Raw genomic sequence first — 17,441 nt, 5'->3', positions numbered from 1 at the left:
CACAGTGCTGGTCCTTCCTGATGGCTTAGTGCACACGTTACTGACACACATTTACTTAAATGATAGAGATTTATGTGATTTAGCATATTTCTGTGAATAGTTCCTGAGCGTTTACATGATTCAGTTCCCAAGTGTGATAACGCATGGCGATGGCATCTGCACAGAGGATAAGCATGCAGTGCCTGAACTGACTTGGTGGCACACATACCTGACACATGCTTGAGGAATCCAGCACATGTTTAAGGTCTTGTGAAAATGTGGATGTTTTCAGTGGTCTCCTAGGTAGGAGCCACCTGTGACATTCCCCAGACAGTGAAAACAAAACAGATGCCCATGTCTGTGCCTGGAACTGGGCAAGAACTCAGTGCCTGTGGGGCTGCTGGATTTGAGGACATGGAGCCCACAGGTGGAACATCACACAGCTCCTCCATGATTGACCAGAGAGAAGACCAGCCTGGAAAGGGCACCTGAGTAATGACCAGCAGGGCCTGAGTTCTCACCTCTGATGCCTTGATCCATGCAGGAATGTCAGTGAAGGTCACATAGAAGTCCAGGTGAAGGAAGAGATGGTGATTCCTGCAGTGACTTACAGGTGCAGCTGTGGGTCACTGAGAACTGAGAAACGGTGGATCTGTTTCTGTGTGGGATGCTGGGGTCTGGGTCCTCAAGGCAGGTGGTAGAAGGGAAGACAACCAGCAGAATGGGCAATCGAGAAAGGATGAAAACCCAGGGTGTTCCTCACAGAGCTGTCCTCACTCAGCTAACAAGACCCACTCAGGCCTAGAACCCATGTGGAGGCCCAGCCCATGTGACAGGAATAGGGGAGAAAGGAGCCTTCAAGAGCTTTAACATGAAAATGATCACTGTGTATGTGTGTAAATAATTGAGCAACAGAAATATGGTGGGGTTAGGGCCACATGCAGGATCCTCAGATAGCACCTTCAGATGGAGAAATCTGAGGACACCATAGGCCTCCAAAGGTCCTGAGAGCTTCCAGACACAGAAGTGTTGGCAGTGTCAGTGCTTCAGGCAGCTCCAGGAAAGGGGCTCCCTGGTGGCTCACACAGCCCTCGTTTGGAGGCTCCTTGAAGAGTCACGGGCATTTAGTAAGGTCAGTCCACTGTTCCTAGAGATGTCACAGCAGGTGGTGTCCCTATGGGAGATTCTTGAAGACAGCGTTCAGTCATGAGAGGTCCATGCCCTCCGAGGACAGAAAAAACCCTGCCCTGAGGGGTGAAGGTGGGACAGCAGGGGGCTCCTAGGACTCAGGAGTATTGCTTCCCCAGGAGCAGATGAAGAAGGAGCCAGGGAAGTATTTTCTCTGAGTACCTGTGTCTTCCTCTTCTGAAAAATCATCTAAAATAAGATTGGGCTTGGGGTGACTGTAAGTATCCTATTCCCTCAGTGCATTTAGCAAACTCAATAAGACATGACAACTACAACAAATGAGAGCCTTTATATGGTTACTTTATACCAAAATTGTAAGTAGCTAAGGCAGAGATGATTTTATTAACTCACTAGGGGCAGTATTTTGGAGACACACTGATCCAGGAATAACACATGAAGGTACCAAGGGCATATTGGTACCACTGATCCCTGTGTCACTGAAAGGTGGGTTCACAATGAGGAGCATGTCCTGTGGTGGCTTCTTTCTCAGTGGAAGGGGCTATTTCAGCACAGAGCTCAAGTACCTATCAGGGGACACATGACCTTCATAGTGGATTAGGACTTTGTCCATTAGACTCATCTTAAGCATGGTGCTTGTGCCGTCTGATTCTCTCAGGTGGGTTGAGGACTTCAACCATTCAACAACCTTCCTCAGGACTATGCAAATTATAAGGGGTGGACTAAGTTAAATGAGGGTCTGTCTTTGCCCTGAGAGAACCACCCACAGCCACGCCCTCCCCTACAGAAGACCTGATGGCACAGCTCCTCACCATGGACTGGAGCTGGAGAGCCATTTTCCTGGTGGCAGTGGCTATAGGTATTGGGCTCCTCATCTCCTGGGTCTTGGAAGGGACAAGGGAGTCTTAAGAGGGATTTCCACCCACTCCAGCCTCCTCTCCACAGATGTCTACTCCCAGGTATGGCTGGTGCAGTCTGGGGCTGTGGTGAGGAATCATGGGGTTTCAGTGAAGGTATCTTTCAAGGATTCTGGATACACTTCACCAGCTAAGCCATGTTTTTCGTGAGACAGGCTGCAGGAGAGGGCCTGCAATACATTGTGTAAACCAACAGGAACAGTGGGAAGCCCACATATGCCCAGGGCTTCTCAGAACAAGATATCTCCTGCATGGAAACCTCTGCCAGCATTGCCTATCTACACATAAATGGTCTGAAGTCATGGACAAAGCCATGCATTACTATGCAAGTGACACAGTGTGATGACCCACAACCTCAGTATGTCACAAACACTGAGAAGTGGGACAGCTTGGCTGGGCTGAGGAGATAACAGGATGATGGACCCCCTGACTTCCTGAAACACAGTCAGGAATCGGAGACCAGAAAACTTGCTGCCAGAGGCACATCAGACTCAAGGGAAATTTTCAAGAGGCCAGATACACTATGAGAAATACAGGGAATACACTCCTGAATCAACCCCCGTTATTTGTAGTGATTGTGAAGAGGGCACATTTGGAGTCCCCTTGTCCTCTGAATGAAACACTTCATTGAGCCATCACCTGGGAATCCTTAGTCAGGGTCACCTTTCGGAATTCAAATGAGGTGTCTTCCTAGCAAGTTCTAGGGCATTCTCTTAGGTCTGAACAATGGAATTGTGCTTGCAGAAAAGTAAGTGCATAAGTGAAGGGGAGATTTCTATGTTCTTCCTTCTGACCAAGCATCACAGAGATGACCTTTGGCAGCAAAGTAGAGGGTTGACAGGTATTCTAGGTTCCAGCACTGTTTATGACATCACAGTGTTTTTTTCTGTCCTCACTCATGGTGAGATAATAAGGACTCCCCTCACCTGAGACAATGGCTCTGTGAATGTCCTTGTCCCTGGGCTAGTACTGATATAATCTCATAGCATAGAGGAGGTTGACAATATCATTGATAATGGAAGACCCACATCCAGCCTGTACTATGTCCCTATGTCACCTGAAACACTTATCACCCATTTACCACTGCAATCTACACACATTTATCCTTATGCATTCCGGAGGTCAGAGAGAATGTGTCATCTCAAATGAGATGTAGGCACAATGTATGGTAATTCATCCCCATGCACAGTGTTCCTTTTTCCATTTTGAACATTGACATAATCAGTACATCAGGTTCAAGTTCAGTGGATGCCCATCATGTATGGCCATGGTGACAGCCTCCTATAGGTCACATGCAGACATAAATAGGGACTGTGAGAGAGAGGAGATGGTTCTTCTGAAATTAACTATCAAAAAACAGGGACCTCAACACAGACCTTCTCCTGCTCCTGGATGAAAGCCACATCACAGGTCCACATAAACAGAGGTTCTGATTCTGGGCAGTATGCTGAACCTGCAATAATGAACAGTTTAATATAAAGTCAGATCCCCCTGCTCCAGTAATGGGAAGGTATGTGAATGGCTTATTCATATTCTAACCAATGGATAAATAAAAATAATTCTCTTCATGTCAATTATGCTTTTATTTATATCTGTTACTTTCTATTAGTTTTTGCCTCAAGGTTTCCCACAATCTGACTTCCAAATCTCAACATACATACTCCCCACTTTCTACTTAAATCTTCATTTCAGCAGACCTAATCGTGATGGAATTTCTTCAGCATCATAACTGTTTGAACCTGCTTTAACACTGAGATTAGGAAATAAAAACAAAAATGAGGGAGTGAAGATGCTGCACAGTAAGCACCAAACTCCACTAAAGAAACATGTCCCAGGTAGTACTGTCTACTTCTCTGAAGAGTTGACACTTCTGTATCCTAGTGATCCACACAGATGTGCCACTTCCTCCCACACTGGGTCCACATGCTATAGGGTCACACTCTCTCCTTAGTTGGTATTCTGATTGCTGTGTAGAGGAACTAGGGACAGATGGAAATTTCAGTGACCCAAACTGGAACCTCCTGCACTTTTAATGCCCCCTGTGGTTGTAATCATTTAATTCCCTCAGTGTGTTTACTACTGGTGGCTTTCACAATCATCTCTCATTTTAAATATCTCTGTTTTATGAAAATTTACTCTCCTTGGTCATGTACACTTCTCATGGACCTGTTGGGCCAGTCAGGATGCCACAGGGTCAAATGTGGGGAGTAACTGTTGACAGACAAACACACTTGGGCATGTCAAACACTGGCACCATGGCATTCATGTCACCACCCAACCCCAGAGCTCCCTATATAGTAGAAGGATATGCAAATAGGGCCCCTCTGCTCATGAAAAACATCCGAGCCCTGACCCTGAAGCTCTGAGACAGAATCCCTGATTAGCACATGGAGGTGCCCCCAGTTCCTGGTCAGGACATAAAACAGATCTCTCACAATGGAGTTCAAGCTCAGCTCAGTTTTCCTTGTTGCTATTTTAAGAGGTTACTTTTTTATGGAGAACAAGAGCCACTAAGTATGTGAGTTGAAATGACTGAGAGGAAAGGTGGGAATGTGGCAGTTTTTGGACAAAGAGGACTTTGTGTTTACAGGTGTCCAGTGTGAGGTGCAGCTGGTGGAATCTGGGGGACTTGGCTCAGTCTGGGGGTCTCTGAGACTCTCCTGTGCAGCCTTTCTACTCACTGCCATTAGCTAAGATATGAACTAGGTCTGCCAGGCTCCAGGGAAGGGGCTGGAGTGGGTCTCACACATCAGTAGTTCTAGTGGTGGTAGCACATACCAGGCCAACTCACCATCTCCAGAGAAAACACCAAGAATGAGCTTTACCTGAAAATGAATAGCCTCAGAGCAGAGTACACAGCCTTGTATTACTGCATGAGAGGCTCAGTGAGGGAACTCAGGGTGGGACCAGACACACACCTCCAGCAGGGGGCAGGGTGGGACCATTGGAGGAGGGCTGAGCATCCCTGAACACAGGGACAATCCTAGGAGAGTTTGCAGGTGGAGTTTTGGTCTGTTTTCCTGTGTGGTTTCTGCTTCCTGTAACAGTTGCCCTCAGCCAACGTCTCTGCTTTCCTGACTGTATGCTCACCTCTGAATTCTCTGAGTCAGAAATGTCTATTGTAAAGACAGACAAGCAGGATAGCCCTCCAAACTGGGATTGTGTCCCGGTTTGTATGTCTCATCCCTACTTGTTTTTAGCAGCTCCTGGGACAGCCGGGTCTTTTATAATAAATCAGCAAAAATTTGTTCTCTGAATATCCCTGCAGGCTTTATATACACAAGTTGTCTTACTCATCTCAACATTACTCAGTTAAGCCTCACTATGGTCTATGTAGTTAGAAGACAAACTCAAATATGGGCACCAGTTGATGTAATCAGAATGGGAAGATCCCAATGGAATAGTAGTGCTAAACAACGTGCTGGCCTCCTTACAAATGTTATGGTTCTTAGGCATCCTAATTGCATTCATTGTCTCTGCTATAGTTGCCGAAACTACTGTGGCCATGGCAACCACAGCCCTGGTGGACTCAGTTCAAACTGCCCATACTACTGATGTTCTCTTAACCAATTCCCCTTAGAGATGCTCCAGCAGGCCCAGATTGATCAAGAGATCCTGACTCACCTCTCTGCAGTTGAATCAGCACTTGACTGGATGGGTGAATGCCAGGATGTGCTAGTAACCCGTCAGCAGCTGACCTGTGATCCTGGTTTCTCCAAACTATGTGGAACCCCACTCCAGTGGAACTCCAGCCAACATTCCTGGAGTGATATTCAACATCACCTAAGAGGAGCATTTTCCACCAATTTAAAGAGACAAATTAATGAAGTGCAACTGGGGTTATGCCAGCAGATGCAGAACCCTCAAAGCTTAACTAAGCAGGAGACTTTTCAAACACTCCGTGATCATTTTGGTGAGCTAACCCCCCCCCCCCAAAATTGGTTTGATGGACTCAACCTGAGACTGTGGGTCACTAGAGCTGCTGGTTATTTACTGATTCTAATAATGTTCTGTGTACTTCACTCAATTTGCACATTATTTGCCCATGGTTGTGAAAGGGGCCAGAATGTAGCAACTCTTGTGGAATCCATCACAACAGTCCTAACAAAAATTTAAAAAAGGGGGGGATTTTAGGAGACTGGTTTGTTTTGGTCTGACAAATGTGACTCAGCCCTTTATGGAAAACCTATAGTAGTGATGTGGTGGGCAGGAGCCAGACCCTCAAACCAGGTTTTCCCGTGAGAACCAGGCCTAGAAAATGCATACAGACTGCTTTGGCTTGCTCTTGCTGAAACTTCCTTGCCCTGGTCTAAAGCAGTAGGTATTTATTGCCTATCTTCTAGGTAATTTCCAAAGCCTATGTAGATTTTCCCAAAGACAGAGCTAATCAACTTGCTACCTTTCCCTTCTGCGTTTGTTGTTTTCATTTCCTTGATTGCACCTAAAATGTAGAGAATATTCTATGCAATAGATAATAAGTCCTTCTTTGAGGTAAGACCTGAGAAAAACAATAAGAGCCTGGCCAGGCAAGGGTCAGTGTTTGCCGCCCCCCACCTTGGGAGAGTGGCCAAGGTGTTCTCCACTTGACAGAAGTAGCCATAGGACTCTCATCTTAAGAGAGTACCATACCTTCCCTTTTTCTCCACGGGACTGCTGCACTCTGTGTATTTGCTGTCATCTTCAGTCACAACACACAGACTCTGCTGGCCAGAGTCTGCCACAGGAACTGCCTGTAGACCCAGAAAATTGACTGCTGGGATTATACCCTAAGAACCATGAGACACAAATGCACAACATATTTTCAAATGCCATGCCTTCAATATATTGCATCCTGAATATACAGGACTTTTCACGTATTCCAGGAGCCCAGAGCCCTCTGATCAGAGACCCACTGCTCCAGAGAGGATGGATTCAAGAGGGTGCCTTTGAGCATCACATTGACCTTCCCTCTGAGAAAAGCTATGGACAGACCCTCCTCACTCTGCTGCCTCTGAATGCAATGAACTGTTAGTACCAGAATCTGAGAACATGGGTCAGCCATAACTCTGCCCACATCTTCTCTTCAATAATTGGATGAGGCTGCATCAAAGACAGGTGTAATGTCTACTTTGTATTTTCTCTTCTGTGTAAAAAGTGCGCTTCTGTCTGATGGAATCTGTGATGGAACTCTGCATTAGGCCACAGTGCCTTAGGGGAGAGTAGCTCAGAGAGACTTGTGCTAACATAGAGGACTCACACAGTGAGGATCCTGGGAATCCACCCTGCCCACACTTCCTAGTTACTCATATAATCGTGGTCATAGGGGTTTGAGTTGAAGAAATCGGGGAATTGGTACACACTCTCCTATACGTTGGGATCATATTTATAATTCACTTGAGGTCAGTATGTTACTAAATATAAAAGTGTAATTATAACATTTTCCCAGCCACGGATGTTTTCAAGCTTGTCTTTTGGAAAGCATATGCACATAAAGCTAATCAAGCGTATTATCTACATGAAAACCAATAAGATTCCATATTTCCTGTAACACACAGAAATGTGGGGCCATCCTTTGCTGTGTTTGCAATATGCCTCACAATGAAATTGTCCTCTCACCCCAAGTCTCACAGGGCATGCAGTCAGGAGAAGATACACGCACAGAGGATATTGTCCTGGTCCCTATGCACTCATGAGAACAGAGTCCTTACATGTAAATTTCTTTCCAGCTCCAAGGTACATCCCCTTTGGGCTGTGGGGTCTCACAGCTCTCTCCCCACGTGGGGCTGAGGTCACTGGGGAAGGCAGGGCTGTACTCTAGAAGATGAGATATGTAGGTCTCCTGCTTTGCCTGGTGAAACCCCCCAGGGTGAGTGTCTCATATGTCAGACATGAGTCTATGGGATGGTTGTTACTGCACATGAATGACAGGAGCTATTGTCCTTTGTGCCTAGGAGTCCTGTCACAGCTTCAGCTGCAGGAGCGAGGCCCAGGACTGGTCAAGACCTTGCATACCCTCTCCCTCACCCAAACACTCTGAATTCTCTTTAATGAGCTACAGTGTACACTGGAACTGCCAGGCTCCAGGCAAGAGGCTGGAGTGGGTCAATGCTGTGTGGAGTGGTGGGAGCACAGACTCCAACCCAATGCTGAAATCCAGGCTCATCATCACCAGGGACACATCTGAGAGCCATGTTTATTTAACACTGAACAGTTGAGTGCCAGGGACAGAACCACATATCACTGTGTGAAACATACAGTGAGGGGAAGGTGGTGTGAGCCGAGACACAAACCTTCCTGCAGGAGGCAGGGCAGCTGGGCTGCAGGGAGCACTTAGGACACCAGGGTGCATTCCAGACACCAGAGGGTTCTTCAGACACCAGGGGATGATCAGGTTCCTCCAAGAGGGAACATCCCCTAGGTAGGTGTGTGCCTCGGCCCGCGAGGCGGTCAACGGGGTCCGCCGATGTACCTGTAATGGATGAAACGGGATGGGACAGGAGGCGTGAAAGAAGGCAGCAAGACAAAGGGTTCTGATCAAGCTGTGAATTTTATTTCAAAATGGAGGGAGTTATATAGGGAAGGATAGAGGAAGGCAGAAAGGGGAAGTAGCTTTGATTGGTGGCTTGGGGCATGCTCTTAGCTGGGATTGGCTAAGGGACGCATGATAGGCGCATGCTCAGGATGCTGATTGGTCAGGCACTCACATGGCTTCTGCATGATAGGCGCATGATCAGGGCGCTGATTGGCGCGTGATCAGAGCGCTGATTGGTCGAGCGTTAGCATGGCTCTCTGACCGCAGACTTCCTGTCTGGGCAGGTGCAATCCTGCATCAGCCTGTTTCAGGCCTGTCCTGGCCCCCAACAAGTGTGGGCCTTTTGGAGAAGGAAGGAGCTCCCTCTTGTGAGCAGGGATTTCCTCTCAGAGATCTCATCTCCATCCAGTGACATTTCTTCCCACTTTTCTGTGAATCTAACTTCTCAGATTCTCACTGCCAAGGTAGTAACGCTATTTATTTGCAGGTGAGATATCAGAAGTGACTGGAGAACTCTTCCTCACCAAGTACATCTGTGCTTGTTATTCTTTCTTCATTATGTGAATTGCATACCCTTATGAAGTTAAATATATACTCAACTCGTATATCAGTATTCCAATAGTATTGTTTGTTCCAGAACAAATTCAATGTTCATACAGAAATATATGCAGATATTTATAGCTTCTTAATTTTGTTAGAGGTTAAAAAAACTGAAAAGACCTTCTATTATTATTTTTTTATTTTTTTAAGATTTTCTTTATTTATTGTTAGAGAGGGGAATGGAGGGAGAAAGAGAGGGAGAGAAGCATCAGTGTGTGGTTACCTCTTGCATTTTCCCTAATGGGGACATGGCAAGTAACCCAGACATGCACCCTGACACAATGTGGAACAGGTGACCCATTGGTTCACAGACCAGCACTCAATCCGTTGAGTCACACCAGCCAGGGCCCTTCTATTCTTAAAGTAAGCATGCTAGGGAGCATCCAAGAATGGAATTCTACTCAGCAGTGAAAAAAAAATGATCAGCTGATACAGATATCCATGCATGTGGGTCTCAGCAATTGCTCAGGACAGAAAGACCCAGGCTCAGAGACTACAGAGGGGCATGCCCTGGTGTTCACATGATCACCTCAGGATAGCCGGGTCTTGGCTGGGCTTTCTCTCCTCTTCTCTCACTCTCAAGGGTATGTGCACTCTGTGCAGACTGACAGTGCCCTCATTCTCAGCAGGGCCCTGAGGGATGGATGGCTGTACACACCTCCAGTCTCCTGTGAATGCACTGTATTTATGACCAGGTCTGATAATTTCCTGACAGTGTCTGTTTCCTCCCAGTGTCTCCATCTTTGAGTCTCTTCCACAGACACAGAACTCCAGGGTAGCTTACACTTCACTGATCCCAGGTCTCCTACAAATACCTTTCACCACACTCAGGCCACACACTGCTCTACAGGCTCCTGGAACTAAAATCTAATTTACATTCATAGTATAAGTGGAATCATGCCTTATTTTATGTTTCCACTCTGGCTTTATTCCACAGAGGGTGATGTCACCAAGTTTCAACTATGTCACGGCTCATGACAGGATTCCCTGTTATAAGGATGAGTAGTAACCTGCCATGAGTGCATAGCACTCATGACTATATTGACTATAGTGAATAATGCTGCAATAAACAGGGCAATGCAAATGACATTAAAATTCCCTGGTTTATAATATTTGAGTGAACTTCTAAAAGCTTCCTGACTCAAACCTGCAGGATTTCATTTTCTTTTTTGTAAATACCAACATGCTCTTTCCCACATGGCAGCATAATTTTATTTTTTTACCCATAGTGCGCAAAGGCTCCCTTTCCTCACACACACACCAACACAATCTTTTTATGTTTTTTTTTCTGTCCTTTTACAAAATCTCCCTGCCAGGAATGAGGTGAATGCCTACTTGTGCTTTGATCTGGGATTCCTGGTGACTGGGGTCTGCAGTGAGCCTGTTGATAGTTTTCTTAATTTCTGGGTCTGTGTTGTGGACATTTTCTCCATGTGATTCCTTCTTTTAGTTTCCATCACTCACCTGCAGTTACCTTTATGATCATGAAGTCCATCTATCTTTATGATTAATCTTCTAACAAGTTATTCGATTTTTAAAATAATTGTTTGACAGTCCCAATACCCGAATCTCACAGGAATACCATTAAAAAGTATATCTCTTAACACTCTCATTTTGGTGTTTGTTATTCCTGTTGTTTCTGGCGCACCCAGACCTGCAAGAAAGGACAGTAGCTACAAGTGTTCTGCTGTGTAGTGTCTCGTGTTATGTCTTCATGCTCACAATTATTTAACTCACCTGGGACATGACTTCCCTCTTTCCCCAACTAGACCTTCACTGTGGACATCTCTGTGAATTGATAAGGGGCACCTTGGAGGCTTTGGTTTCCATGGAGGCAATTGTGGAGGTTGGGTTCTGCCATGGGATCAGCAGAATGAAATTTTTCCAGTGACTCTTTGTTCATGTTCCCTCCTTGGTGTGGGATCATCATCTTCTGTCCTCTCTGCAGACCATCCCTCTGTTCTTGCTTGCCCAGCTGCATCCCACCTTTATCATGGCAGGACAGTTGTGGGTGTGTGGTGGGGCTGGGTCTGCATCATTCCTGGATCTATGACTGAGCCTTATTCTTAGCTAGAGATGTGTCCAAGCCTGGGCTGCATCCTTGCATCTGTTCCTGCCCCTGGGGGTCTCCAAGATTTCCCTGTTAGTTTTACATTAACAGTTTATACAAACTGTATGTTACAGGCTCAATAAAAAACACCGGAATCCATAGGTCTTAATAGAAGAAATTTAAAGTCACATGACACGAGCTGCATCTGTGTAAGGCAGATTCTACATCTGAAGGTATGTTTGTCAATACCTTTAGAAACATTGTCAATCTTCAGATGGACAGTTCTCTGTATTACTGTGTGAGACTCAGATAAATAAATTCAGTGTGAGCCCAGACACACACCTCACTGTGCAAACCAAAATGGCTGAACTGCAGGGTGCGTTCAGGAGTCCAGAGGGCAACGTGACAAACAACCCAGTCACTGTAACAAATTGACCAGCCAGGGCCACTTGTCTGGGTCCCCTGTCCCTGCCTCAGAACATGATTGTGTCCCTGGGAAATGACTGCCCAGTTTCCCCATTGTCCTGCCCTCGGGGTTCTTGGCTGTGACCTATGAGAATGGGGACTTGTGGTCTGTAGGTAGGTGTGGCCCTCCTCACATATCAGCTGTGTTGGCTACACTGACTACTCAAGGCTCAGACTCTTCCCAGGATGTAAAAGCACCCTTTTTCACGGTGGCCTCTGTAGTTTCCAGGTACTGGGAAGACAGAAACCCACAGGATCTGGCACTATCAACTCTTCACTTCGATCACATATGCTTCCGTTGTGTTGTGAGTGCAGGTCACTCAGTAGGTTCAGGTCAGTTTAGCGGTCCTGACAATGGATTAGGAACAAGGGAGAAGGGAACCGTGGAGTTCATTCTGTGTACATCATCACTGTGTGTGTGTGTGTGTGTGTGCGCGCGCGCGTGTGTGTGTGTGTTTGCATGTGTGAATTACTGATCAGCAGATGTGAATTGATATTAGGGCCTCAAGAAGAGGAACCTGAAGACATGAGAGGCCCCTAACCACCAAGGACTTCTGGGCTTCGTGGTATTGGCTTAGTCAGTGCAAGGCTGACTAAGCCAGGCCTGACTAAGTGTTGGCTGGTGGCTTCAGCTAAGGTGCTCTCTGATGGCTTCATAGACCCCAGGCTTGGTGGCCCCACATTGGGTCACTGGAGTTTAGTAAGTTGAGTTCTATGTGCCCAGAGATATAAGATCACAGAATGTCCCTGAGGGAGCATCCTGAAGCCAGGGTTCTGAATTTCATTCTACACAAGCAATGCAGAGATGTCAATTCACTGTAGACTAGAAAGGACCCATCTCTGCAGGGCCTGACATTGGCATTGGAGGTTGTACAGGACCCCCAAGTTCATGGCTGTGTGCAAGAAAAAGTGCAGGAGAAGCTGGGGAGTGAAAAACCATGAGGCCCTGGGTCTTTCTCTTTTCATGATACCATCTAAAACAAGAGTTAGCCAAGAGTTGACTGTAAATATCCTATTTTATTTAAATTTACTTATTTATTTTTAGAGATGGAAAGGAAGGAGAGAGGGAGAGAGAATCATCAATGTGCGGTTGCTGGGGTTCATGGCCTGAAACCCAGGTATGTACCCTAACTGGGAATCAAACATGTGACACTTTGGTTCACAGTAAATATCCTATTTTATCAGAGAACTTACCAAATTTGATAAGACATGAGAGCCGGACTAAAGGGTTATTTCTAGGGCTTCTTTATACTTGAATTTCAGGAGCTGGGGGAAAGGATGGTTGTATTAACTCACTTGGTTCAGCTTTTGTAGATACACTGATCAAGGAATAAGACATCCAGGTTTTAAGTCCAGAACCGGTCCAGATTTTCTCTCTGTCGTGCAAAGGTTGGCTCACAATTAGGAGCACACTGTGGTGCCCCATTCTTTAGTGAGAGGAGCTATGTTCGCACAGAGCTCAGGGACCCAGGAGGGAACACATATTCTGCAACACTGATTAGATATGGGGCCTCTGACTCCCATGGTCCTTGTGCCCTCCTCCCTCTGTCAGGTGGGGCCAAGTCTTCAGCTATGAAAAGGTCTGCCTAATGAATATGCAAATTAGAAGAGGTAGACTATGTTAAATATGAGTCTCAATGGACCCTGAGAGCATCACCCACAGCCACACTGTCCCATATACAAATACTCGAGAGCACAGCCCCTCACCATGGACTGGAGCTGGAGAGCCTTCTTCCTGGTGGCAGTGGCTACAGGTAAGGGGTTCCCTAGAACCTAGGTTGAGGAAGGGCCAAAAAGTGTCAAAGGGGATTCCCAACCACTGCTTCCTCCTCTCCACAGGTGTCCACTCTGAGGTTCAGCTGGTGAAGCCTGGGTCTGAGGTGAGGAAGCCTGGGACCTCAGTGAAGATCTCCTGTAAGGCTTCTGGGAACACATTCACATATTACTATATGGACTGGGTTCGACAGGCCCAAGGACAAGGGCTTGAGTGGATGGGAAGTATTAACCCTTCAAACAGTGAAACAAAGTACGCACAGAAGTTCCATGGAGAAGTCAACATAACTGCAGATACATCCACCAGCACAGCCTACATGCAGCTGAGCAGCCTGAGAACTGAGGATGCAGCCGTGCATTACTGTGCAAGTGGCACAGTGAGGGGGAGTCAGAGTGAGCCCAGACACAAACCTTCTTGCAGGGAACAGAACGGTTGGTCTTCAGGGGGCACTCAGGTTCCACAGACAACAGAGAACAAACCCAGGGGCAGGTGTGGTTCTGGGTAGGAAGGAAAAGGGTTCCTCTTGGGATCAGAGATTTCCTCTTAGAGCTCTTAGCTACATCCAGGGACAGTTCTTCCTTCTTCACTGGAAATCTGATTTCTCAGATTTTCAGTGCAGACAATAAACAGGGGTGTAACACGGTCAATTTGCAGGAAACACATCAACAGGGACTGAGGGCATCTTCTTCACCAAGTCCCTCTGTGTCCTGCTATCCTTTCTTGATCAAAAATGAATCAATTTCTTAGGATATTAAATATATACTTAATATGCATCTTATCGGTCTGCCCAGTGTGTTTGATCCAGAACAACAAACTCTATGTTCCTACAAAAGTACATGCAAATATTAAAGTCTCTTTGAGTTAGAAGTTACAGACATCCCAAATGTCATTATTATTTTAAAATGAGCAAGCTAGGGCCCTGGCTGGTGTGTCTCAGTGCATTGAGCCTTGGCCTGCAAACTGAAAGGTCACTGGGTTTGATTCTCAGTCAGGGCACATGCTTGGATTACAGGCCAGGGCTCCAATCAGGGACACACGAAAAGCAACTGACTGATGGAGCTCAGCAGCCTTAGAGCCAAGAACACATGTGTATCACTGTGCTACATACACAGCAAGGAAGAGCCGGAGTGAGCCCAGAGTGGACCATGCTCTCTCACACGATGTTTCTCTCCCTCTATTTCTCACTCCCTCCCCCTCTCTCTAAAATAAATAAAATTTAAAAACTAAAATGAACCAACTTGGCAGTACCCAAAAATGGAATGCTACTCAGTAATGAAAATAGTAGTCAGCTGATACACATATCGACACAAGTGGTCTCAGTGATCACTCAGAGTGGAAGAAGCTGAGCTCAGAGACTACAGAGTTTCATGCCCTGGTGTTCACAAGGTGACTCCAGGATGACAGTGATTGGCTGGGCTTTCTGCTCCTTTCTCTCTTTCCCAGGTGGGAAGCTGTGCTCTTTGCAGACTGACAGTTCCCTCATTGTTAGCAGGACCCTGGGAGATGGGCAGCATCACACATGGAATCAAACACCTCCAGGCTCCTGTGAATACACAATGTCCATGAGCAGTTTGGATATTGTCCTGATAGCAGTGGGCTCCTCCAGCTGTCTCCATTCTCTGGTCTCTATCACCAACACAAGACTGCAGCTGACACTCCACTGATCCCCATCTCCTGCAGTCACCTTTCACCGCACCCAGGCTTGGAGTGCATTCACATACTTCTGGAATAAAATTAAATTAGTAGTATAAGTGGACTCATGCAATATTTGCCTACCCATTGCAGCTTTATTTCAGAGATATAGCATTGCCTACTTTCAACTACGTTGTGATTTGTGGCAGAATTTCTTCTGCTTTAAGCCTCACTATGTGAGTATCATCCATGCACCCACTGATGGACACTGAGGTGGTTTTTATGTATTGACTGCAGTGAATCATGCTACAATGAACAAGGCAGTGAAAATACCTCTTCCAGTTCCTGGTGTTTCTATTGAACAAGCACCTGGAAGCTACATGGCTCAATCATGCAGGATTTTCAAATTTTGAGGGGAGGTGGAACCTACATCCTGTTTTCCATGTGGCAACACAATTTGATTCTACCATCAAGAGTGTGCAAGGGATCCCTATCCCCACACACTCATGAACACTTGATGTGTTTCACTTTCGTTTTCTGCCCATTCACAATAAATTTTGTGTCAGGGGTGAGGTGATTTCCTCCTGGGGCTTTGATCTGGAGTTCCTGAGGACTTAGGGTCTGCTGTGAGCCTGTGGATAGATTCATTCATTTCTGGGTCAGTGTTATTGTCATCATATTTATTTGATTCTTTCTTTTGGTTTCTGTTACCTACCCTCAGTTACCATTATGATTCTGAGGCCTACCCATGACTTCCTACTAGGTTCTAACAAGCAATCAGGGTTGTTTTAAATTCAGTGTTGGGCAATCTCAATACCTGAGTCCCATGGGAATGCCATTAGAAAGTATATCCATTAGGACCTGGCCGTGCTCTTTGTTATTCCCATACTTTCTAGTAAAACCAGAGCTGCCAGAAAGGGCAGTAGCCACAAGTGTCCTTTTGTGCTGTGTTGTGGGTCATTACTTTGCATTTATAATTAACTCAGCTGGAACAGAATCTCCTTCATCTTCCCACTAGACCTTCACTGTGGACGTCTCTGTGAATCAGTCAGGGCTTCTTCTGGAGACTTCGGTTGTCATGAAGACCTTGGTAGAAGTTTATTTCTGATCATTAGCTCTAGATATTCCAATTGATAAAGAGGCTTCTTGATTGTACTCCCTCCTTGGGGTGGGGCAGCATATTCTGAACTCCCCACAGAGCATTTCTCTGCTCCTGCTGGTCCAGATGCATCTCACCCCCATGATGATAGGAAGGTTGTGAGTGTGGAGGTGGGGTTGGGCCAGCATCATTCTCAGACCTGGGGATGAGCCTTATTTTTACACAGGGATGTGCTCAGGGCTGGGCTGTGTCCTTGCAGCTTTTCCTGCATCCCAGTGCCTCTGAGATTCTTCTGTAAATGTTGTAGATTTACATGAACTGATTTTATACTGGCTCCACATTACAGACTCAACAAAATAAGGCTAGAGTGAGTAGGTCTTATTAGAAAGGGTCTAAACTGAAGTGGCACACTATGTTGCATCTGTGAAAGGCAGATGTTTCATCAAAAGGAAGGATTCACAGCATTGTCAATGTGCAGACAGGCACCTTCCTGTATTACACTGTGAGAGGCTTAGATAAATAGAGAGGGTGCAGTGTCAGACAAACCCCTCCCTGTGCAAAGACAAAAGAGCTGAACTGCATGGGCTGCCCAGGACTCTGAGGGAGGAAGTTAAAGTCAGCCCAATCACTGTACCACAGGGACTCTGACCAGCCAGGGACACTTTCCTGTGCTCCATCTTCCTTAAACAAATCTTGCTTCTGCTACAGGGAAATTCCCATCCAGTGTTGCCCATGGTCTTACCTTAATGTCTCCCGGCTGAGCACTCTCAGAATGGGGACTGGGGTCTGTGGGTCAGTGAGATCTCTCCCAAATGTCAGGTCACAGTTGGCTACAGTGACTGGACAAGGGTCCCCTGGGTCTGACCCTCCCCAGGACAAACCAGATCTCTTCACACTGTGAACTCTGCAGGTTCCAGGTGCTGGGAGAACAGGAAACCACAAGAGTAAGTGCTCTCCACTGTTCACATCAATTATGTTTTCTTTCGGTCTGTTGTCAAAGCAAGTCACTCATCAGGTACAGCTAAGTGTTGGGACCTGTGCCTGTGCTAGGATGTGTGGAGAAGGGAGATCTGGGGTTAAGTACCATGAACATTATCACAGTATGAGTGTGATTTATTGAGCAGGAGATGGGCAGTGGGATTCCTACCAAATGCAGGGATGCTCAGATGGGACCCGAAAACACAGGAGCCTGAGGACATCAGAAGTCCTCAAAGTTGCTGAGAGCTTCAGGACTAAGAAGTGTTGACTGAGTCAATTCATCTGTAAGA

The 17,441-nt window shown here is 46.3% G+C and overlaps 1 gene segment (V, D, J or C); it reads left to right on the top strand.

Moving 5' to 3' along the window:
* Window positions 1–1,893: 1,893 nt before the first annotated feature.
* The window catches only part of LOC114489656, a 51,959-nt gene continuing 36,411 nt past the window's right edge, over window positions 1,894–17,441 (top strand). Inside the window, 2 exon segments of the V gene segment in view lie at window positions 1,894–1,923; window positions 13,361–13,422. Coding sequence covers window positions 13,377–13,422 — 46 coding nt within the window.

This window comes from Phyllostomus discolor, chromosome 15 (assembly GCF_004126475.2).
Source record: "Phyllostomus discolor isolate MPI-MPIP mPhyDis1 chromosome 15, mPhyDis1.pri.v3, whole genome shotgun sequence".
Classification (NCBI taxonomy): Eukaryota; Metazoa; Chordata; class Mammalia; order Chiroptera; family Phyllostomidae; genus Phyllostomus; species Phyllostomus discolor.
Note: the sequence above shows the minus strand (reverse complement) of the source record. Positions and strands in the feature narration are given on the sequence as shown.